Source organism: Poromitra crassiceps, assembly GCF_964638095.1.
Source record: "Poromitra crassiceps genome assembly, chromosome: 11".
In the NCBI taxonomy this organism is placed as follows: Eukaryota; Metazoa; Chordata; class Actinopteri; order Beryciformes; family Melamphaidae; genus Poromitra; species Poromitra crassiceps.
In genome coordinates, this window is record NC_139643.1 from 33,851,395 (window position 1) to 33,876,523 (window position 25,129).

Consider the following 25,129-nt stretch of genomic DNA (forward strand, 5'->3'; position numbering starts at 1 on the left):
TCACCATGGACCGATTTCTGCCATTAAACATTATCTAATTTGCCCGGCTACGCTTTTGCACAACACTCGTCTTTCTGCTAGGTAGCGTTGCTTCAAAGTTTTCCACTTGCTGCGGAGGTTTTGACACGGCTATCGAACCTTACTTACCAAACTTATTTTCCGCTCCTTTTCCAAGGGATAATATGGGTCACATGACGTGCAAATGCGAAAAATGTGTTTCCATTACACTTTTGCGATAAACTGCTATATCGACACGTCTGAAAAACCACCTCATGATCATCTACTGCTCGTTCTCATGCTGTCGAGAACGAGCAAAGCTTTTTTTTGGTGAAAGAATCCTCCAGGGCGCTTCTTGTTAACAGTCCGAGTGAGTGGCAGGTCGAACGTCAAAGGCACTTCATCCATATTTATGATCTGCTCCGGTTCGATGGAATATTCCTTGATCTTCCTTTGTGTGAATTCGCCGAAGTTTGTGATTTTCTCCTGGTAGTCGGGGGAGGGAGTTGATGGGCTTGTGGCCGTTTGCTTACCGTAATTACCATATGTAAGTGGTCACGCACAGAGGGGATTGTCGGGAAAGAGATGGCTGTTTGAGGAAGCTCCCATTTACCGTATTACCGTAACATTTCAACAAAACAACATAACACAACACCACCGTTGTTTATTTTTACAGTGCACACAGTGTCCGCGGTGTGGTGAAAAGAGGGCAAGAGAGGAAATTAAAACAGAAGTGGATTTATAGTTAGAAAGAGTGCTAAAAAAGAGAGATTTTTTTTTTTTTTTTTTTTTTTTCTGAAAAAATCCATAGATAAGACGCACCGTTATATAAGCCGCAGGGGCCAAAAAACGGGAAAAAAGCCGCGGCTTATAGTCCGGAATTTACGGTACACACATTAGTAGTATGAACAGTATGACTAAATAAAGGACTGAGAGGTTGATATGTTGTTTACTTCTTTTCTTTACCTCTCCCTTTGCAGCAACACATACAACACTCTTAACAGCCAATAATAACAACCAATAGGCTAATGTACAGTAAGCAGTGAAATGAGAGTCGGCAGCAGGGCAGACTGTGATTTTTTTTCTCTCCAAAGATTTACGAAAACAAATATGAAATATATATATTGCGATATTCTGCAAACATCGCGACATTCGATATTGTCGAAAATCGTCCCAAGCCTAAAAAACACACACACTCATTCAGACGATGTCTAGCCAAAGAAGGGATTTTATAGACTTGGCCTCATAATAATAATAATAATAAAAAGGTTATCTAGCTAGGTTATCATGTCCTTGCCCATGGATGGAGTCAAATCTTTTATTTCCATGGTAACGGAACTTCCACCTTATCTGGTTGGCAGCGGACACAGGAGCACGTTCACTCATAGCCTGATAGCATCAGCATGGCTCGACATCCGCTCATAATGTCATAATGCAAGAAAAGTTGCCGTTGTGAAAAGCCCGGTGACATACAGTACGTGACTGATCTGTTTCACAATGTAATTATTACTGTGGCTGGAATCCTTCTTAAGATGAATGGTTGGCCTAGGAAAAGAAACACAGGGGATTTCTTATTTGATGCGGTCGTGAGTTGACATCGGAAACTTACCTTGACATAAGCGGGCTGTTTCTCTAGAATGAGATCGGCGACCTTTTTAGAAACCTACAGAGAGAGAGAGAGAGAGAGAGAGAGAGAGAGAGAGAGAGAGAGAGAGAGAGAAGTAAGCGAAAGGGAATAAATAAATTATAATGAAAAGACATTTTGAGGTTGCTGGCAATTGTCGCCCCCCAGGAGGCTGGGCTCTGTTATCGTGCTATCAGGATGGAGCAGGAATAACAATCACTGATGTCTTCATCTGCACGTACAACACCCCCCGAGCCTTTGAAGAGACGCTCTCATTTTTGCCATTTCATTTCCTTCATGTCTATCTCAGTGGAATTATTATTAGTTTCTTTCCCCGTTGCATTTTTTAATTTTGTATCTTTAACCGCTGACTTTGACTACTTTTCCTTTATGCAGTTGACCAATTTGACGCAATGGTTTCCTAACTAATTATTTAAAATAGCATTTCCCCTATTAGTGCTTATGCAGGGGCATATGCACTTATGATGGCATCTTACGTCAGGTCATGAGGTCGGTCTGACCTCCTGCTGTAGTGCTTTTAGGAGAAGACAAAAGCTTAAGAACACAGAAGGTCAACGGAGATTAAATGGAAACCGTAGACTCAGTAACATTGAAGGACCATCATCAGGTCATACAGAACGGATGGGGAGCCAAGAAGATTAACTCATATTTTTTGACACCCTCCCAAGTTGAGCTTATAGAGTCTGGTATTGCATTATTTTATTAAATACTAAGTATAATTAGTGGGCAAAGTGAATAGAATCTTGAGCAGAGCTAATCCATGTTAACACTGGGTCCCCAGTGGCAGTCATCTCACTAAGTGCTACTGTAGAGGGATATTTATACAAAAAGGCATCCTAATGCAGTTTGGCCACTAGGGGCCCTTTTCTGTCACTCACAATTTCCAGCCCTTACTGCAAATGGATGAGCTATAGATTCATGTCCAGCTCATTATAATGAAAGCAAAATGAAGGCTATATACACAGAGAGCAGGGTGAATTGCCTCAGGCAGCTAGGAGGTTAGCTAACCCTGTCAGGCTACAGTAAAGATACACAATAAATGTAACAATCTCTCTCCCACACACTTTATATGCAACAACATACACACAGAAACATAGAAACATACAGTAACGCAAATCTCTATACACATACACACACACACACACACACACACACACACACACACACACACACACACACATTAACATTAAAACATTCAAGTCACACAGTGAGGAGTTGGTCATAATAACTGATGTGATCTGGGGTACGGGCGGGGATGACATTTCAACATGTGTTAAGTATGCATGGCAGCCAACTAGAGACCTGAACAGATGGTGAACGCAGCTCTGTGTGTGTGTGTGTGTGTGTGTGTGTGTGTGTGTGTGTGTGTGTGTGTGTATACACCTCCAAATGCAAGAACAGGATGGCCAGGGAGAAAAGACAATCCTATGGGTAAAGTGAGTGAACAAAGTGAAAGGGATTGAGAAAAGAGAATAAAAAGAAGAAGCCTGGAGTGGACACTAACAACGCTGAAATACACAAGCCATTATTCAGTCCCCAGACCATGAACAAAAAACTTCTCCAAAACCATAGCGCCACCTATTGGTGATCCGTGGACTATAACACAGAACACTAAACTCTTGAAATGGAGTCGGATGAAAACCCAGCTGTGAGTTTACCAGGCCTCAGGTGGACAAATGCAGGCTAATTGTGCAGTGACTGGGTGCAACGTCGCACTGACACTCCCAGTTAAGAGCAAAAAAGAACCAGGCTGGATAACCAAAGCCAGCATATTGCATGTCATATTTAGTAGATGCTGTATGTTGTTAAAAGCTATCACGAGAAGATACTGAATGCATGTTTGCCCACATAGATTGCCCACCTGTTGAGATGTCGTTTTTCCATCAGTGGCAGTAGGAGATCGTATACGGTACGTATATGATTTCACCATAAAACAAAAGGTATTATTCCACAGCTCACTGTGAGGCAGTATCACTCCTTTTAAGATTGTCCTGTGGAGGGTTTTTCTCTCGGCACATTATTATTATAATGAAATGTGATGAGAAAAAGAACAGCGGTAATAGCATTCAATGGCCCCTGTAAACTGCCCTCTGTTATTATCATACTTCAATATCTGTCATCCATCTCGCTTTTAATGCATAATGTAACATGGATTTCACAGCCCAGCCTCAGAACTCCTCATATATATATATATATACTGAAGCAGATCAAAGCAGGAAGAACAATCCACAGGAACTCCTCTGTGTTTTCGTGGCTCCTATTCACCTTATGTAGCCACGCCCATTTGACCCGGTTGTGTGGTCGTGTCAAAACTTCCGGCTAAAAATAAAATAAAATAAAATGGCTGGCTGCTCCAAAATCATCTAACTCTGAATTAACTAATAATTTAGCCAATTCTATGTAACATACCAAATAAAAGCAAAGGGCAATGTCTAAGAATGCAACGCCATGTAACTGGCTCGTTAAGTCTCACATTCCAGGGAATTACGTTAACGTCTGCGGGTCTTATTGACGTACATGTAAGTGGCTCGAGCGCTCGGAGGAGAGAAAACCATCTGAAGCTTTCTTTGTTGGAGTCCAGGTATGTTTTACAAGAAAGTGCTCGTCATTGTCGACGATAACGTTATCTGACCTGGCTAACAGTGGATACTCGCTTGCTTGCTGTGTACCGGCTCAAAGTAGTAGGCTACGTTCTTTATTTTATCCCCTGCACTGTCCGCTACAAAAACAACTCTCTTATTTTGCGCCGCGACCGCCGGAAGTGTTAACAGGACCCGGAAGAATTTGGCCCACTGTAAGGTCTGAACATAAGGTGAATACTGAATTAAAGAGGAGAAAAGCAGAAAGCAGCAGGAGAAGTAACAGTCACAGGACATTTTGCAGTTTTACACACACTGACACTACACTCTTCAGATTTCTCACAACAGCTGCAGAGACACAAACTATTGCTGGCTGTGTTTAAAGAGCAGTAACAATGTCATGCAATGTTTAGACAGTTTATCTAACACGGGCTCATTACTAAGTGGACTGTACACTGTCGGCATATATGATGTAACCAGAATGAATGTGAGGCATTTGCTACTTCTGGCTGGTACTGTGATGTAATGACTTAATTGGAAAGCGCAATTAGCAGCTATCTAGCAGCTAAGGGTTGGTTGGTAGCAGTGGAAAGTACCAGGCAGCTACTGTAAGTCATAGTGAAGGTCAAGTCACTGCAAGTCTCCCTGGTTAACATCGCTAAGCACCAAGATAGCAGTAGTAGATGATCCACTGGTGATATTCAACCAATATTAAATATGAAGCCATCTTGTGTGTGTGTGTGTGTGTGTGTGTGTGTGTGTGTGTGTGTGTGTGTGTGTGTGCGCGTGCGTGCGTGCGTGCGTGCGTGCTCGTGCATGGGTGCGCTTTTGTGTGTAAATAATTGGAGAACTTTCATGTAATGATCGCCCTCTCTTTCATTCATACTGAGACACACTATACCTGAAACCTCCCCTGCACAGTAAGAATTGGTTTCTGCCTGATTTAAACACAGGGGGCAATTTAGCAGCGAGAGACGGTATTATTAGTCAAAGGTTGCATAAGCATCACAGGAACTCGGGGAAGGGAGAAGAATCATTACCGCCGCAGGGAGGATACTAGCCATCTTTAGCATGCAAGGTGCATTCATCATCTTTGTTCACCACACATTCTGGTGAAAAGTCACTTTCAAATGCATGGGAACCGTGATGCCAATGTTGAGATACTGTTAAGGCCCAATTATACTCAACGTTAAAGACGGAGACGGAGACGGACAGAGCCTTCTGTCCGTACTCTGCGTTCATTTCGTCCGTTTTCTGTCCGTCATCTGAAAGCTTACGGATACGCATGAAACGGAGGAAAATCACACACACACTCATGCATTTGACTCTCTACTGCCCACTGGTGGATGTATTACTTAACATGATACCAACGTGAAAGACGCATGGAAGTATGTGGACAGTGACGATTACACCGTTTGAAACGGACGCCCTTATTTACGGATGAAAATGGAGTATAATTGGGCCTTTAGTGGGTCCTCCCTAATGATGGCTCCACAGCTGTCAAACTCCTGTCTGTCTGTCTGTGTGCGTGCGTGCGTGCGTGCGTATCTCTATAATTACGTATGAGGACCACTTGTGAAAATCCTCCAAAATGAGGATATTTGACTGGCTATTGGGGATTAAGCGTTAAGATTAACATTAGAATTATGTTTAGGGTAGCGTTCAGATTAGGAATAGAGGGTTATGGTTAGAGTTAAGGATTAGGGAATTGTTGTAGTCAATGAAGGTCCTCAATATTGTTACGGATCGTTAGGTGAGAGTAGGCAGCAGTATCCCCTCAACTCAAATATGATCATGTTTACCTATGTATTTCTGGCTGTCTGATCATTGAATGATGTTGAATTGCCTGGTGGATTTATGAAAATGTGACTTTAAGAAGGCTTCACAGGGCGACCTTTTCCCTCTTGCTTCCGGGAGGGAAGTGCTTTCCGGTGTGAGGCGGACAGCGTTCACGAGGAGAATGACAGGCTAGCAGGAGCTAGCAGGAGCTAGCCTGGATGTTCAGAGACTAATATGTTCAGTCTTGCTTGCTTTGGCGAGGCACCCCTGAATGAGTGAGGCACGCCTGAATGAGTGAGGCGCCCCTGAATGAGCGAGGCACCCCTGAATGAGCGAGGCACCCCTGAATGAGTGAGGCACCCCTGAATGAGCGAGGCACCCCTGAATGAGCGAGGCACCCCTGAATGAGCGAGGCACCCCTGAATGAGCGAGGCACGCCTGAATGAGCGAGGCACCCCTGAATGAGTGAGGCACCCCTGAATGAGCGAGGCACGCCTGAATGAGCGAGGCACCCCTGAATGAGCGAGGCACCCCTGAATGAGTGAGGCACCCCTGAATGAGTGAGGCACCCCTGAATGAGCGAGGCACCCCTGAATGAGTGAGGCACCCCTGAATGAGTGAGGCACCCCTGAATGAGTGAGGCACCCCTGAATGAGCGAGGCACGCCTGAATGAGCGAGGCACCCCTGAATGAGCGAGGCACCCCTGAATGAGCGAGGCACCCCTGAATGAGCGAGGCACCCCTGAATGAGTGAGGCACCCCTGAATGAGCGAGGCACCCCTGAATGGGTGAGGCACCCCTGAATGAGCGAGGCACCCCTGAATGAGTGAGGCACCCCTGAATGAGTGAGGCACCCCTGAATGAGCGAGGCACCCCTGAATGAGTGAGGCACCCCTGAATGAGTGAGGCACCCCTGAATGAGTGAGGCCTGGACGGCTCTCTGAAAATGACGACAGCGCTGTTCAGACGTGGGGACGGGTTGAGTGACTAGCCGGAGGAGTAGCGACTACCAGATGTTGCCAATCTTCCTGCGCGAGGCGTCCGCTAATTCAGCTGAATTCAATGGTCAACGGCCTAATCTGCTTGTCATCTTTGTCTGTTCATGTTACAGTAGTCGGCAGTGGTGGACTGCATAATCGGGCACGTCGGGCAAATGCCCGGTGGCCAGGCCAGGCCACTCACTGAACAGCAGGCCAGGCGCCGCCTACTGGTTTACTAGTGGTTTTATTACTTTATTCAGGTTTAAAGTGGGTGCATCTCATTGTAAAATTGGACTTGACCCAAATTGGGCTTCAAACGGCCCAAATCGGGCTTCAAACGGCCCAAATCTGGCTTTAAACGACCCAAATTGGGCTTCAAACGGCCCAAATCGGGCTTCAAACGGCCCAAATCTGGCTTTAAACGACCCAAATAAGGCTTCAAACGGCCCAAATCTGGCTTCAAACGGCCCAAATTGGGCTTCAAACGCCCCAAATTGAGCTTCAAACACCCCAAATTTTTCGGCGCCGCCCTTCGGACGCCGGCACGCACGTCGGCCCGTATCAGCCTGGCCTGCTTGGTATCTAATGCCCGGCCTGAATTATGATCCCAGTCCGCCCCTGGTAGTCGGTATGGTCACGGTGATGAGATAACCCTAGACACAAGTTTATTTGACAAGCCTGGAAGCAGACTTGTAATAACATATGAATACAAGCGTGGCATACTGTATACAGCATGTGTGTGTATGTTAATTGTGTATTCTCATTCTGACTGTACATGCATGTGTATGCACATTGACACACAACCATACTCATAATCATCATGCACTAAAAATGCACACACCTCCAAACCACCCACCCAGTACCACACACACACACACACACACACACACACACACACACAGAAAGCTGCGCCCCCCTGACATCTTTCATATGGGCCACGGTCTCGTAGCAAGACAAGGCAATTAGCCGTGAGATGAGCCTGTGCCAGGCATGTGTCAGCGATGCCAATTAGGCGAGCCCACTGTGGCAGAGCAGTCACGACACGCTACACCCACACCACAGCAAAGCTATGAAAAAGAGGGAAGGGGGGGGGGGGGGCGGCAGCAGTATGCGGGTTATGCCATTAGACCAATTCACACACACACCTGTCGCAGCAGGAATGAAGGAAGAGTGAAAAGCAGAGATACATGCACACAAACGCAATATATCTCTCTCTCTTCTCTCTCTCTTACACACATTCACAACCTCAGTTAGTTTCTCTCGCTGACACCTTATACACACACGCACCTGCGCACACGTCTCTGTGAAGCTGCGTCAAACGGCAGCACAGATAAAGCGTGTGGGGATTCTTCACACCCTTTGACAGCAGGGAAGCCAATCTACCACAGGACAGGGCCCACGGTGAGCATATGAAAGTGCTATTATCACTTCCTCATAGAGGGGCTATGGTCCATTTCACATACTGACAGCCGTGTGTTTGAGCAGCCAAGTGAGTGTGTACAGTGTGTGTGTGTGTGTGTGTGTGTGTGTGTGTGTGTGTGTGTGTGTGTGCGCACACAGATTGCCCACCTGTTGAGATGGCCTTTTTATTTTTTTCTCCATCAGTGGCACTGGGAGATCACTAGTTTGGTGAAACACGTCACATTCAAAGATTCAAGTTTCAAAATGAATTTTAAGCCATAGTGAGGAATTAGAATACAAACGAGGAATTTGACTTAGTGCAAGCATGCACGCAGCACAGCGATCACATCAACAGCAGAAGATGGAGAAAAACAGCAAACTATCTCAAAATATAAAGTGCAAAGTAAAAAGTCCTTTAACGTGACATATAATTGGGGGCGAGGGTGGGTGTAGGATAATGTCGATGCCCGTTGCAGGGCCAGTTGTGCTCAGGGGGCATCAGCAGGGGGAGGGAGTCACAAAGTCCTGATTTGTGGGGGCTTTCTTATTGATAAGGCAGATGGCATTTGGGAAGAAGCTGCCCCGGTGTCGAGAGATTCTGGTACTGCCAGACATCAGTCTTCTGCCATGGGGGAGGGCGTTGAAGAGTTTATGACCTGGGTGGGTGGGGTCGGCGACGATTTTCCAAGACCGCATTAGCATTAGGGATGGGGCCAATCCGATCGAATATTGGTATCGGGTGCCGATATTGGCACTAATTCACGGATCGGATCGGATCGGATTTTTTTTTTGCAATTCCAGCGCGGCGCGCTGGTATAATAGTAGGTATAATGTATAATAGTATCCTTCTTTGCCTTGTATATTTTCTTAATTTTGTCTGCTTTTTGCAAGGTATATTTTAAAAAAAATCTTTAATTGGCCAAATCTTTGCCTATACTGTATATTCAAGAAAAATATTGGTATCGGCATAATATCGGTATCGGCAGATATCCAAATTCAGGTATCGGGAATCGGATCGGAAGTGAAAAAAGTGGATCGGTGCATCCCTAATTAGCATCCTGTCAGTGTGTAGGTCCTGAAGCGAAGGCAGGCTGCACCCGACCACCTTTTCAGCACGGCGGATGATGCGCTGCAGTCTGGACTGGAGCATACCAGACAGTGATGGAGGAGGCAAGGATGGACTCATACACGTACACAACCATCCACATTTCACCATAAAACAAAAGGTATTATTCCACAGCTCACTGTGAGGCAGTATCACTCCTTTTAAGATTGTCCTGTGGAGGGTTTTTCTCTCAGCACATTATTGTCAAATGAAATGTGATAAGAAAAAGAACACGGGTAATAACATTCAATGGCGCCTGTAATCTGCCCTCTGTTATTAACATATTTCAATATCTCTCTATCTCACTTCTGATGCATAATGTAACATGGATTCCACAATCCAGCCTCAGAACTCCCCATACGGAAGCAGATCAAAGCAGCAAGCCAATCACAGCGGCTCACCTGTGTGATGGTGACAGTGTTGCCTTGTTGCTAGCATTCAAAGAATGTAATCACGCACGCACGCACACACACGCACGCACACCCATGCACACAGTTGTAATTCTCCTGGAAAAGCCTCACATTTTTTGTTGTTGTTATAATATCAAAGATTTCAGTTTCGTTCTCTTTGGTGACACCTATGGCGATGAGCACTAATTGCACGTGACATCCAAACGGTGTTGCATAATGTGACATTAGTCCGTTTGTTCGGCCATAGTAACCAGCCGCAATGCTAGCAGAGCCCGAAACAAAAGTACCGTAAATTCCGGACTATAAGACGCACCGGTCTATAAGCCGCACCTTCAAAGGTGACTATTTTTTTCTTCTATAAGCCGCACCGGTCTATAAGCCGCGGGTGTTTTGATGTTTAATTACCGTGCACAGAGGGGATTGTCGGGATCGATGGCTGTTTGGGGAAGCTCCCATTTATTAACATTTCAACAAAACAAAAGTCAGGTCACTAATCCCCAGACAAAATCACACATTGTGGTATTTTTTGTTTTTTTTACAGTGCACACAGTGTCCGCGGTGTGGTGAAAAGAGGGCAAGAGAGGAAATTAAAACAGAAGTGGATTTATAGTTAGAAAGAGTGCTAAAGAAGAGAGAATTCCGTTTTTTATTTTTTTATTTTAGTTACTCACAGTACTATTGACCAGTCCAACTCAAAAGATATTCGGCAGTTTCACTTTGAGCTCTTGTTCCGCCGCTGGGCACACAGTGTCCGCGGTGTGGTGAAAAGAGGGCAAGAGAGGAAATTAAAACAGAAGTGGATTTATAGTTAGAAAGAGTGCTAAAGATAGTCCGGTCTGGTTATGACGAGTCTCGCTGGGTACAGTACGCCAAAGCGATATCCATTGACTCGATGATGCTGTTGTATGTTGCGCGTTTCTGTTGCACCAACGCGGAGAGGTCCTGCCGGACGAAAAAGCGAAAAAGCTGCTTCTTCCCCGCAGCCTGGAGGATGAGTTGACGGTCGGGCCAGCGGAGTAGGCAGATGAAGATGGCCCTCGGTGGCAGGCCGGGGTCTGGACGTGGCCGAGGCGCCCGGTGTGCGGGATAAAGGAGGAGGAGGAGAAACCGCCACCTCCACAGCCAGCCACCTCACACACCCCAACTGTTTAATAGTGCCCGGCTCGCATGCCTCTCGGTCGGCTGGCCGGACAATATGCACCCCGCTGCAGCAGCAGCTTCGGGAGGTTTTCTCACTGTGTTCGGGACTTCGGCTCTAACTCGGCCAGATGGCTGGACACGAGTGAAACTCTTCACGGTTGCATTATTTTCTTTAGTGAGTGAGTGGATGGACTTCTGCACGTTTTCAAACTTGTTTTCAAGCTGCTCAAAACCTCTGAGCGATGTCGGACTTAATCGATAGTGTTTCACGGAGTAAAAGTTTAGCCCAAGCGGTGTATCTCCAGCCTCCAGCAGGTGAGTCATTTCCTCATTCATGGCGTGATTGCTTCGTCTTTTTCTTTCTGCTTACCTGTGTTGTGTTATGTTATGTTATGTTATGTTGTTAAAAGAGGGCAAGAGAGGAAATTAAAACAGAAGTGGATTTATAGTTAGAAAGAGTGCTAAAAAAGAGAGATTTTTTTTTTTTTTTGGAAAAAATCCATAGATAAGACGCACCGTTATATAAGCCGCAGGGGGCAAAAAAGGCCAAAAAACGGGAAAAAAGCCGCGGCTTATAGTCCGGAATTTACGGTAGCTTGTGATCCTGCTTCACACAAGAGTTGTCGGGAACCTACAGTCACCTGCAGAGTGAGTCTATTGAGTTAGCTCCGCCTACTCTCTCTGGGGTGTCTCCACACAGACACCCAGTTCATCAATGCTGCAATACTGAACATGCAAAGGCTTCCATCAATGGGCCATAGGCTCAGTCACCATTGTGTTAAGTCACTCTGCGATAGTGACTCATACATTTATTTACATGAAAATCTTTGCGATTATCACTTTAATCTCTCCCAAACGTACTTTTCAGCTGAAAGGGAGGTAAATCATTGCATTTCTTCAAATGTCAAAATAATGCATGCATGCGTAACCGAATGAGTCCTTGTGAGTCCCAAGTGGTCTTGAGCAGGTTGGTTCAAAGTATAAACATGTTAGAGAAGCACATTAAAAACAAAACATTAATTGCGGTAATTACAAAAGGCCTATTAGATGAAGAAAAACGACCAGTCCTACTAGAGGACTCAAAGAGCTGCGAGTTAGCAGCAGTCTATGTTGCTGCCTGCCATAAACTGAGGGACAGTGAGTGACAGTCACCTGTTGTTACGGTATATCTAGTCTCTCCCCAGACTCAAATATTACGTTGAATCGCTGCGCTCCGCATACTACATAGTGAGTCTGTGCCACTTCACAGCCACTGCTGGGGTTTGAGGGTGCGTCTGGGATTTGAGGGCGCATCTAGGGGGTGAAATTTAATGAGTGATAGGTCGTAGCACCAATGAGAGAGCGGTTCGAAAAATGGGCTGCGTCGCCCATGCCGTCACTGATCTCAAATTCGTTACTGATTGGTGAAGACTGAATCCACCACTGTCCAATCATTGGCCAAGTGAACGGTTCACTTCCGACCCCAGCTGGCTGAGGGAAAGTGTCCCAGACCCAGAGAGAGATCTGCAGCATGGAGTAACATAATGTATCAGCGTTAAGAACTCTCATGGGTCTGGCGTTGAGACTATACTGTATATCTGACAACAGATCATTTGTTTTGACCAGTAGTATCATGTCTCCTTGCTGTTGCTGTTATATCATTACATCGTTTGTTTTGTCTTGTGGTATGTTTTGATATAGTAAGTTTGCTCATAAATGTTTCATTGCTTTGGCAATATGTACAGTGTTACATCATGCCAATAAAGCCAGTTGAATTGAATTGAGAGAGAGGAGAGAGAGAGAGAGAGAGAGAGAGAGAGAGAGAGACCTAACTTACTGCTGCCTGTTGTCTCTTCAGCTTGTCTCTGTACTCCTCCAACTCCTGCAGGTTCAGCTCGGGTGGGAGTTTCTGTAAACACACACATGCACACATGCATGCACGCACACACACACACACACACACACACACATACATACACACACGCACGGACACACGGACACAGGACACACAAACTTATCATAATCTATTCTGAAACAATATAATATGCTCCTGCAAACATGACCGCATCTGAGGCTGGTCTACAAACATCCACAAACAGAGCCTGTGAGCTCATCTTACTTCTACAGTACACACACCTAACACTCCCAAGACCTCACACCTCGTCAACAGAATCAAGTTCTCTGTAGCCACGTATGCTGTGAGAAAACCAATCAAAACAGAATTATGGTAGAAACCTTTGCTTGAAAACTGTCGCTCAAAGCCTACACGAGGAGGTTTCATTTGTCTCTAGGCAGCTAATCTTCACTCCTGCGCATCTTCACTCTCACAAATATCTCACTAGCCATTCCAAAGAGCTTAAGCTTGTTTTCGCCGGCGACAGACGATGGGTCTTGCTGCTCTTCCGTCATTCAGGGGAAATAAATAAATAAATAAATAATATGAGAATTAGCTCAATAAACACGCTTCGCCGCATCATAAGTCAAATTAGTCAACGAGGTGGAGGACGTTATCTAGTAAACAACAAACAAACTCTGCCAGGGAAGAAGATGATATTACGAATGCAAGGCCCCCGTGGATGATAGGTAATTACTTTCCCCTTGACTGAGAGTCTCATTTCAGATGGCGTAGCGATAGCACGCTAAATCTAATGAGATTTCACACCCTTCTTCTGTTGAGAGGATGCAATCCATCAATCCGGAAGTCCGTGGTGTGTGTGTGTGCGGCTCGGCAGACGCGTGGGAAGACCGGCGCTCAGGTGAGAGGGGGCTTTAACTGTGCGAGTCAGACCGTGTCCAAATCACATCAACCATATTTATTCACATTAGAAATGCAATATTGCCGTTATCGCAATCGCTCAAACGTGGTGCAATTATTAGGTTACTGGGGGGTGAGGGGGGGTGCACTTAGGAGTGAGTCTGTTGTAATCATTTCACAGGTGAGTGGTGCTCATTCAGTGGTTTCATACATGCACGCCACTCACTCAACTTAATTTATTCATTCGTTCGTTCGTTCGTTCGTTCGTACGGAGCGTCTGACCTCCAGCTCGTGCTGCACCATGTCAAAGGAGTCGTTGGAGTAGTAGAGCTCCTCGATGCTGTTGATGATCTCCTGCTCTGCCTGGGGGTCGATGGGCTGCTCCCTTAGCTCCCGCATCTCCTCCTGAAAGAGGGAGAGAGACAGAGAGAGGGAGAGAGAGACAGAGAGAGGGGGAGAGAGAGAGAAAGAGTGAGAGAGAGAGAGAGAGAGAGAGAGAGAGAGAGAGAGAGAGAGAGAATTTTAAAAAGCCCTTGAACGAAGCACTTCAGAAAGCTCCACTCTCTTTGATGCATAGAAAAACATCCAAAACACAGAATTACATCATTTCCCTAACAACGAAAACAACAAACAAAAACCTTGAATGGAAACATTACGAAAAAAAGTACATCAAAATAACGAGAGAGAGAGAGAGAGAGAGAGAGAGAGAGAGAGAGAGAGAGAGAGAGAGAGAGAGACAGAGAGAGAGAGAGAGAGAGAGATGCAAAACATTAATTATTGTCATACTGTCAGAGAAACAAGCTCTGTAAATGTTTGAGAGACAGCTCCCCATGGTATTATATCTACCGGAATGTTATTGCTATTTTGTGTTTTTATTATGATGGTTATTTAAGAGACTTTTACTTTGCACTTTGTCATTTAAGATTTTAGATTTGTTCTGTTTGCTGCATCTTCTGTTGTTGCTGTGATCACTGCGCTGCATACTGCACAAAGACAATTTCCTTGTTTGTACCACGATTACTCACTATGGCTATTATTTACAATGAATCTGGATTTCTTATTTGCATATTGTTGTATAATCACTTATTTTTCTGTACCGTTTGGCAACATGGGTTTCTAACTTGTCATGCCAATAAAGTTCATTTGAATTAGAGAGAGAGAGAGAGAGAGAGAGAGAGAGGATGATAGTAGCAGGGAACAAAAGAGGACTAAAGAGTAAAAAGGAGAAGATAGGAATAAGGGGAGGAGAGGTGGAACTAGGAGTTGAAGGAGAGGGGCAAGGGTGCGGAGAGAGGATAGACTAAGAATAAGGCAGAGAGCGGGGGGGGAGGTGAGAGGCAGAGGGAGGGGAGAGGTGAAAGGCAGAGGGAGGGGGGAGGTGAGAGGCAGAGGGAGGGGAGAGGTGAGAGGCAGAGGCGGGGGGCGAGGTGAGAGGCAGAGGGAGGGGAGAGGTGAGAGGCAGAGGTGGGGGGGCGAGGTGAGAGGCAGAGGGAGGGGAGAGGTGAGAGGCAGAGGGGGGGGCGAGGTGAGAGGCAGAGGGAGGGGAGAGGTGAGAGGCAGAGGTGGGGGGCGAGGTGAGAGGCAGAGGCAGAGGTGAGAGGCAGAGGGAGGGGAGAGGTGAGAGGCAGAGGCGGGGGGCGAGGTGAGAGGCAGAGGGAGGGGAGAGGTGAGAGGCAGAGGTGGGGGGCGAGGTGAGAGGCAGAGGCAGAGGTGAGAGGCAGAGGCAGAGGTGAGAGGCAGAGGCAGAGGTGAGAGGCAGAGGGAGGGGAGAGGTGAGAGGCAGAGGCGGGGGCAAGGTGAGAGGCAGAGGGAGAGGTGAGAGGCAGAGGCGGGGGCAAGGTGAGAGGCAGGGGGAGAGGTGAGAGGTGAGAGGCAGAGGAGAGGTGAGAGGCAGAGGGAGGGGGAGAGGCAGAGGGAGGGGAGAGGCAGGAGAGAGGTGAGAGGCAGAGGGAGGGGAGGGGAGAGGTGAGAGACAGAGGCGAGCTGTGCAGTGGGAAACAGTGGAAGAGAAAACACAAGAGGCTTTAGCGGCGTGTTTTGTTGGACGGCTGTGAGGGCCGTGAGGGAGGAAGCAGGCAGCCTGGGGAGCAAAGGAGAGAGTGAATGAATTAGCCAAAAGAAAAGAAGGAAAAAAAACAATGGGGAAAGGCGTCCGGCACATCTCTGGGAAACATCAGAGCCGTATTGATTCACACGCTGTGCATCCACCCGCTGAGGCTTACTGGTGCCGTGAGTCCGAGATGAAGAGTTTTAAACCCGCCTCCCCGGAAATCCCCTCGCCTGCCTTAATGAGCAGAGATACAGGCACAAGTCAATATCACTGACGTGGCACTATAGTATACAGAGGGGAAGGCTGAGCAATGAATCACAGTGGAAATATCAGAAAAACACCTGTGCCCATGAAAGGCCTGTGAAAATGTCATGCTACAAAATTATCTCTATAAGCACTACTACTATCTCGATAATTATTAATAGGATGAAAACATTAGGAAGACGATTTGACCAGGGTGGTGACGCTGATTTTTATGTATTTTTTGCCATGTCTGCTATATGTTTAACACACACACTTCCTCTATAATGGCGCTCGCTTCCCAATGAGACAAGAGGGCTTCCCTTCTGGGGGGAATAAAACATCAATGATGACAGAGACAGAGAGAGATGGGTTCAGCCTCCCAACACGTTGCCAGTTATGATAGAATAGAATACACTGCAATACAATACAATGCTTTATTGTCCCTTAAGGGAATGAATACATAGATACATACATACATATAACCTGCACACATTCAGCGTCTGTTTAGTGTTTATTGTGTTGTGTTCAGTCAGTGCCTCAATAGCAGATGGAACAAAGCTCTTTTTGACCTGGGACCTGTACCTGCAGCCTGATGGGAGGAGTGTTTCCAGGTCAGAGACCTGTACCTGCAGCCTGATGGGAGGAGTGTTTCCAGGTCAGAGACCTGTACCTGCAGCCTGATGGGAGGAGCGTTTCCAGGTCAGAGACCTGTACCTGCAGCCTGATGGGAGGAGTGTTTCCAGGTCAGAGACCTGTACCTGCAGCCTGATGGGAGGAGCGTTTCCAGGTCAGAGACCTGTACCTGCAGCCTGATGGGAGGAGTGTTTCCAGGTCAGAGACCTGTACCTGCAGCCTGATGGGAGGAGCGTTTCCAGGTCAGAGACCTGTACCTGCAGCCTGATGGGAGGAGTGTTTCCAGGTCAGAGACCTGTACCTGCAGCCTGATGGGAGGAGCGTTTCCAGATCAGAGACCTGTACCTGCAGCCTGATGGGAGGAGTGTTTCCAGGTCAGAGACCTGTACCTGCAGCCTGATGGGAGGAGCGTTTCCAGGTCAGAGACCTGTACCTGCAGCCTGATGGGAGGAGTGTTTCCAGGTCAGAGACCTGTACCTGCAGCCTGATGGGAGGAGCGTTTCCAGGTCAGAGACCTGTACCTGCAGCCTGATGGGAGGAGTGTTTCCAGGTCAGAGACCTGTACCTGCGGCCTGATGGGAGGAGCGTTTCCAGGTCAGAGACCTGTACCTGCGGCCTGATGGGAGGAGTGTTTCCAGGTCAGAGACCTGTACCTGCGGCCTGATGGGAGGAGCGTTTCCAGGTCAGAGACCTGTACCTGCAGCCTGATGGGAGGAGCGTTTCCAGGTCAGAGACCTGTACCTGCAGCCTGATGGGAGGAGCGTTTCCAGGTCAGAGACCTGTACCTGCAGCCTGATGGGAGGAGCGTTTCCAGGTCAGAGACCTGTACCTGCAGCCTGATGGGAGGAGCGTTTCCAGGTCAGAGACCTGTACCTGCAGCCTGATGGGAGGAGCGTTTCCAGGTCAGAGACCTGTACCTGCAGCCTGATGGGAGGAGTGTTTCCAGGTCAGAGACCTGTACCTGCAGCCTGATGGGAGGAGTGTTTCCAGGTCAGAGACCTGTACCTGCAGCCTGATGGGAGGAGTGTTTCCAGGTCAGAGACCTGTACCTGCAGCCTGATGGGAGGAGTGTTTCCAGGTCAGAGACCTGTACCTGCGGCCTGATGGGAGGAGTGTTTCCAGGTCAGAGACCTGTACCTGCAGCCTGATGGGAGGAGCGTTTCCAGGTCAGAGACCTGTACCTGCAGCCTGATGGGAGGAGCGTTTCCAGGTCAGAGACCTGTACCTGCAGCCTGATGGGAGGAGCGTTTCCAGGTCAGAGACCTGTACCTGCAGCCTGATGGGAGGAGTGTTTCCAGGTCAGAGACATGTACCTGCGGCCTGATGGGAGGAGCGTTTCCAGGTCAGAGACCTGTACCTGCAGCCTGATGGGAGGAGCGTTTCCAGGTCAGAGACCTGTACCTGCGGCCTGATGGGAGGAGTGTTTCCAGGTCAGAGACCTGTACCTGCGGCCTGATGGGAGGAGTGTTTCCAGGTCAGAGACCTGTACCTGCGGCCTGATGGGAGGAGCGTTTCCAGGTCAGAGACCTGTACCTGCAGCCTGATGGGAGGAGCGTTTCCAGGTCAGAGACCTGTACCTGCAGCCTGATGGGAGGAGCGTTTCCAGGTCAGAGACCTGTACCTGCAGCCTGATGGGAGGAGCGTTTCCAGGTCAGAGACCTGTACCTGCAGCCTGATGGGAGGAGCGTTTCCAGGTCAGAGACCTGTACCTGCAGCCTGATGGGAGGAGCGTTTCCAGGTCAGAGACCTGTACCTGCAGCCTGATGGGAGGAGCGTTTCCAGGTCAGAGACCTGTACCTGCAGCCTGATGGGAGGAGTGTTTCCAGGTCAGAGACCTGTACCTGCGGCCTGATGGGAGGAGTGTTTCCAGGTCAGAGACCTGTACCTGCGGCCTGATGGGAGGAGTGTTTCCAGGTCAGAGACCTGTACCTGCGGCCTGATGGGAGGAGTGTTTCCAGGTCAGAGACCTGTACCTGCAGCCTGATGGGAGGAGTGTTTCCAGGTCAGAGACCTGTACCTGCGGCCTGATGGGAGGAGTGTTTCCAGGTCAGAGACCTGTACCTGCAGCCTGATGGGAGGAGTGTTTCCAGGTCAGAGACCTGTACCTGCGGCCTGATGGGAGGAGTGTTTCCAGGTCAGAGACATGTACCTGCGGCCTGATGGGAGGAGCGTTTCCAGGTCAGAGACCTGTACCTGCGGCTTGATGGGAGGAGCGTTTCCAGGTCAGAGACCTGTACCTGCGGCCTGATGGCAGGAGCGTTTCCAGGTCAGAGACCTGTACCTGCAGCCTGATGGCAGGAGCGTTTCCAGGTCAGAGACCTGTACCTGCAGCCTGATGGGAGGAGCGTTTCCATGGTCAGAGACCTGTACCTGCAGCCTGATGGGAGGAGCGTTTCCAGGTCAGAGACCTGTACCTGCAGCCTGATGGGAGGAGTGTTTCCAGGTCAGAGACCTGTACCTGCAGCCTGATGGGAGGAGTGTTTCCAGGTCAGAGACCTGTACCTGCAGCCTGATGGGAGGAGTGTTTCCAGGTCAGAGACCTGTACCTGCGGCCTGATGGGAGGAGTGTTTCCAGGTCAGAGACCTGTACCTGCAGCCTGATGGGAGGAGTGTTTCCAGGTCAGAGACCTGTACCTGCAGCCTGATGGGAGGAGCGTTTCCAGGTCAGAGACCTGTACCTGCAGCCTGATGGGAGGAGCGTTTCCAGGTCAGAGACCTGTACCTGCGGCCTGATGGGAGGAGCGTTTCCAGGTCAGAGACCTGTACCTGCGGCCTGATGGGAGGAGCGTTTCCAGGTCAGAGACCTGTACCTGCAGCCTGATGGGAGGAGTGTTTCCAGGTCAGAGACCTGTACCTGCAGCCTGATGGGAGGAGTGTTTTTCAAGGTCAGAGACCTGTACCTGCAGCCTGATGGGAGGAGCGTTTCCAGGTCAGAGACATGTACCTGCAGCCTGATGGGAGGAGTGTTTCCAGGTCAGAGACCTGTACCTGCGGCTTGATGGGAGGAGTGTTTCCAGGTCAGAGACCTGTACCTGCAGCCTGATGGGAGGAGCGTTTCCAGGTCAGAGACATGTACCTGCAGCCTGATGGGAGGAGTGTTTCCAGGTCAGAGACCTGTACCTGCGGCTTGATGGGAGGAGTGTTTCCAGGTCAGAGACCTGTACCTGCGGCCTGATGGGAGGAGCGGTTCCAGGTCAGAGACCTGTACCTGCGGCTTGATGGGAGGAGCATTTCCAGGTCAGAGACCTGTACCTGCAGCCTGATGGCAGGAGCGTTTCCAGGTCAGAGACCTGTACCTGCAGCCTGATGGCAGGAGCGTTTCCAGGTCAGAGACCTGTACCTGCAGCCTGATGGGAGGAGCGTTTCCAGGTCAGAGACCTGTACCTGCAGCCTGATGGGAGGAGCGTTTCCAGGTCAGAGACCTGTACCTGCAGCCTGATGGGAGGAGTGTTTCCAGGTCAGAGACCTGTACCTGCAGCCTGATGGGAGGAGTGTTTCCAGGTCAGAGACCTGTACCTGCAGCCTGATGGGAGGAGCGTTTCCAGGTCAGAGACCTGTACCTGCGGCCTGATGGGAGGAGCGTTTCCAGGTCAGAGACCTGTACCTGCGGCCTGATGGGAGGAGCGTTTCCAGGTCAGAGACCTGTACCTGCAGCCTGATGGGAGGAGTGTTTCCAGGTCAGAGACCTGTACCTGCAGCCTGATGGGAGGAGTGTTTTTCAAGGTCAGAGACCTGTACCTGCAGCCTGATGGGAGGAGCGTTTCCAGGTCAGAGACATGTACCTGCAGCCTGATGGGAGGAGTGTTTCCAGGTCAGAGACCTGTACCTGCGGCTTGATGGGAGGAGTGTTTCCAGGTCAGAGACATGTACCTGCAGCCTGATGGGAGGAGCGGTTCCAGGTCAGAGACCTGTACCTGCGGCTTGATGGGAGGAGCATTTCCAGGTCAGAGACCTGTACCTGCAGCCTGATGGCAGGAGCGTTTCCAGGTCAGAGACCTGTACCTGCAGCCTGATGGCAGGAGCGTTTCCAGGTCAGAGACCTGTACCTGCAGCCTGATGGGAGGAGCGTTTCCAGGTCAGAGACCTGTACCTGCAGCCTGATGGGAGGAGCGTTTCCAGGTCAGAGACCTGTACCTGCAGCCTGATGGGAGGAGTGTTTCCAGGTCAGAGACCTGTACCTGCAGCCTGATGGGAGGAGTGTTTCCAGGTCAGAGACCTGTACCTGCAGCCTGATGGGAGGAGTGTTTCCAGGTCAGAGACCTGTACCTGCGGCCTGATGGGAGGAGTGTTTCCAGGTCAGAGACCTGTACCTGCGGCCTGATGGGAGGAGTGTTTCCAGGTCAGAGACCTGTACCTGCAGCTTGATGGGAGGAGTGTGGATTGGGGGGGAAGGGGGTCTGGTGTTACAGTGAGTGTTCTGTGTGCTAGGGCTCTGTTAATGAGGTCTGAGAGGTTTTGGGTCAGGAACGTTCATTTTACATTTATCCACAAATTCGCTCCTCTCACAATTTAACAAGCCTATTGTGAATTTGGGTTGTGATGTTTGTGTCATTTTTTTAAAGTGGGTCCTCAGGAAAAAAAAGGTTTGGGTTAACACTGATCTACATGGATAAATTGCAAAGTACAGGTGAGAGGGTAAATATGTATTTTGGATTTTAGGGTGAGCTGTCCCTTTAAGGCATAATATTGCTAAAAAATAGAGCAAAAGGAGATGAGCTACGAGGATGGGGGCGGAATTATATTGGATAAATCATATCCATAGTTCCCTCTTCATCTGTCCATATTCCATTAGCTAAAAAATAAAGAAATGTTCTCTCTCAGAGATCTCCATGCATCACATGTCAACCCATACCAACTTCATCACAAGGTAGCTGATATACTGATCATGAAAACCTGGTTACACACCTGTCTAGTCACAAATAGCTTCCCAGGCACTATCTGTAAAGCGCCCGGCAAGGTTCTGCGCAACCTCGACTTGGAGCGCAGCGACAGCAAGACTGTGCATACTCGAACGTTAACTCGGCGCATTGGCTGCGGTACACGTCCAAAACGTTATCGTGTCGTTTACCAAGAACTTGCAATCATGTCGGTGGGGGAACATTTTATTGTCCCTCCATTTCAAAACTCATTCCGGTGAGCCTGCAGAAGGCTAGATGAGGGACAAGCATGTTAAATGAGGAAATGGCATTTCCTCATTCCTCACAACAAGGAATTGACGGCGCAGAGTCACATTTTCGAGGAGCTGCACGCCCCCCTACGCCGAGCTGCGCTGATAGGACGCCCAGCTGCGGCGACCCCCTCGGCGCAGTCAGCGCCGGCGATTTCGCTCGAGCATAATTTGCGCTTAAGAGTCATGCTCCAAGGCAATGAAGCATGCCACCCAACTGGCGTGCACGACTGCACGTGTGTGTGTGTGTGTGTGTGTGTGTGTGTGTGTGCGTGCGTGCGTACGTGTGTGTGTGTGTGTGTGTGTGTGTGTGCATGCGTGCGTGCGCGTGCGTGTGTGTGTGTTGCTAAGTGACAACTGTCCTTGTGAGCCACTTTAATTGACGTGGGCAGATAAATTAATTATGCATGTAATTCACTTCAATTCAATAAACTTTATTACAAGGTAATTGGGAGGATGGAAATAAAGCATTACAATTTGTGCGTGTGTGCGTGTGCGTGCGCATGTGTGTGTGTGTGTGTGCACGCAATCCGCGCATGCCTGCGTGCATGTGCGCTGTGTGTGTCTGCATGTGTGTGTCTGTACGTGTGTGTGTGTGCATGCCTGCGTGCATGTGCGCCGTGCGTGTCTGTGCATGTGCGTGTCTGTTCATGTGTGTGTGGCAGGTAAAGGAGCGAGCAGTAGTAGTAGGGAATGCGTGGGTGACTGTGAGAATCAGAAGGAGGTGTAGAAGATCATGCTCCCCCATGAGAGGGGTGGGTGAGAAATGAGAGAGAGAGGGAGAGAGAGAGAGAGAGACAGACAGACAGAGAGAGAGAGAGACACAGACAGATAGAGACAGAGAGAAAGAGCGAGGGAGGGAGAATGACTCACTGGCAGAGAAAGTTAAAGCGCAAAAAGAGAGGCAGAGGAAGTAGCGAAACAAAAGAGAACGATTTGTCTCTCCCATGAAGCCGCTCCATTATGGTTCGATTGAGCTCTGCGTCTGTATCGGTCTCTCTCCCCTCCCTCTGCTGGTTCGATTGAGCTCTGCGTCTGTATCGGTCTCTCTCCCCTCCCTCTGCTGGTTCGATTGGGCTCTGTGTCTGTATCAGTCTCTCTCCCCTCCCTCTGCTGGTTCGATTGAGCTCTGCGTCTGTATCGGTCTCTCTCCCCTCCCTCTGCTGGTTCGATTGAGCTCTGCGTCTGTATCGGTCTCTCTCCCCTCCCTCTGCTGGTTCGATTGAGCTCTGCGTCTGTATCGGTCTCTCTTCCCTCCCTCTGCTGGTTCGATTGGGCTCTGTGTCTGTATCAGTCTCTCTCCCCTCCCTCTGCTGGCTCGATTGGGCTCTGCGTCTGTATCAGTCTCTCTCCCCTCCCTCTGCTGGTTCGATTGGGCTCTGTATCGGTCTCTCTTCCCTCCCTCTGCTGGTTCGATTGGGCTCTGTATCGGTCTCTCTCCCCTCCCTCTGCTGGTTCGATTGGGCTCTGCGTCTGTATCGGTCTCTCTCCCCTCCCTCTGCTGGTTCGATTGGGCTCTGTATCAGTCTCTCTCCCCTCCCTCTGCTGGTTCGATTGGGCTCTGTATCGGTCTCTCTTCCCTCCCTCTGCTGGTTCGATTGGGCTCTGCGTCTGTATCGGTCTCTCTCCCCTCCCTCTGCTGGTTCGATTGGGCTCTGCGTCTGTATCGGTCTCTCTCCCCTCCCTCTGCTGGTTCGATTGGGCTCTGTATCGGTCTCTCTTCCCTCCCTCTGCTGGTTCGATTGGGCTCTGTATCGGTCTCTCTTCCCTCCCTCTGCTGGTTCGATTGGGCTCTGCGTCTGTATCGGTCTCTCTCCCCTCCCTCTGCTGGTTCGATTGGGCTCTGCGTCTGTATCGGTCTCTCTCCCCTCCCTCTGCTGGTTCGATTGGGCTCTGTATCGGTCTCTCTTCCCTCCCTCTGCTGGTTCGATTGGGCTCTGTATCGGTCTCTCTCCCCTCCCTCTGCTGGTTCGATTGGGCTCTGCGTCTGTATCGGTCTCTCTCCCCTCCCTCTGCTGGTTGGATTGGGCTCTGTATCGGTCTCTCTTCCCTCCCTCTGCTGGTTCGATTGGGCTCTGTATCGGTCTCTCTCCCCTCCCTCTGCTGGTTCGATTGGGCTCTGCGTCTGTATCGGTCTCTCTCCCCTCCCTCTGCTGGTTCGATTGGGCTCTGCGTGTGTATCGGTCTCTCTCCCCTCCCTCTGCTGGTTGGATTGGGCTCTGCGTCTGTATCGGTCTCTCTCCCCTCCCTCTGCTGGTTCGATTGGGCTCTGTATCGGTCTCTCTTCCCTCCCTCTGCTGGTTCGATTGGGCTCTGTATCGGTCTCTCTTCCCTCCCTCTGCTGGTTCGATTGGGCTCTGCGTCTGTATCGGTCTCTCTCCCCTCCCTCTGCTGGTTCGATTGGGCTCTGTATCGGTCTCTCTTCCCTCCCTCTGCTGGTTCGATTGGGCTCTGTATCGGTCTCTCTCCCCTCCCTCTGCTGGTTCGATTGGGCTCTGCGTCTGTATCGGTCTCTCTCCCCTCCCTCTGCTGGTTCGATTGGGCTCTGTATCGGTCTCTCTTCCCTCCCTCTGCTGGTTCGATTGGGCTCTGTATCGGTCTCTCTTCCCTCCCTCTGCTGGTTCGATTGGGCTCTGCGTCTGTATCGGTCTCTCTCCCCTCCCTCTGCTGGTTCGATTGGGCTCTGCGTCTGTATCGGTCTCTCTCCCCTCCCTCTGCTGGTTCGATTGGGCTCTGTATCGGTCTCTCTTCCCTCCCTCTGCTGGTTCGATTGGGCTCTGTATCGGTCTCTCTCCCCTCCCTCTGCTGGTTCGATTGGGCTCTGCGTCTGTATCGGTCTCTCTCCCCTCCCTCTGCTGGTTCGATTGGGCTCTGTATCGGTCTCTCTTCCCTCCCTCTGCTGGTTCGATTGGGCTCTGTATCGGTCTCTCTCCCCTCCCTCTGCTGGTTCGATTGGGCTCTGCGTCTGTATCGGTCTCTCTCCCCTCCCTCTGCTGGTTCGATTGGGCTCTGCGTCTGTATCGGTCTCTCTCCCCTCCCTCTGCTGGTTCGATTGGGCTCTGCGTCTGTATCGGTCTCTCTCCCCTCCCTCTGCTGGTTCGATTGGGCTCTGCGTGTGTATCGGTCTCTCTCCCCTCCCTCTGCTGGTTGGATTGGGCTCTGCGTCTGTATCTGTCTCTCTCCCCTCCCTCTGCTGGTTGGATTGGGCTCTGCGTCTGTATCTGTCTCTCTCCCCTCCCTCTGCTGGTTCGATTGGGCTCTGCGTC

The 25,129-nt window shown here is 49.6% G+C and overlaps 1 protein-coding gene across 2 annotated transcripts in view; it reads right to left on the reverse strand.

The window, feature by feature from the left end:
• vps50 (VPS50 subunit of EARP/GARPII complex) overlaps positions 1 to 25,129 on the reverse strand; it is a 174,763-nt gene that overhangs the window by 137,475 nt on the left and 12,159 nt on the right. For both annotated transcript variants that reach the window (XM_083645564.1, XM_083645563.1), the window contains exons 3-5: positions 14,053 to 14,175; positions 12,853 to 12,924; positions 1,607 to 1,660 (exon numbers count right to left, since the gene is read on the reverse strand). In XM_083645564.1, the coding sequence (XP_083501690.1) occupies positions 1,607 to 1,660; positions 12,853 to 12,924; positions 14,053 to 14,175 (249 nt within the window). The remainder of the gene's footprint in view (positions 1 to 1,606; positions 1,661 to 12,852; positions 12,925 to 14,052; positions 14,176 to 25,129) is intronic.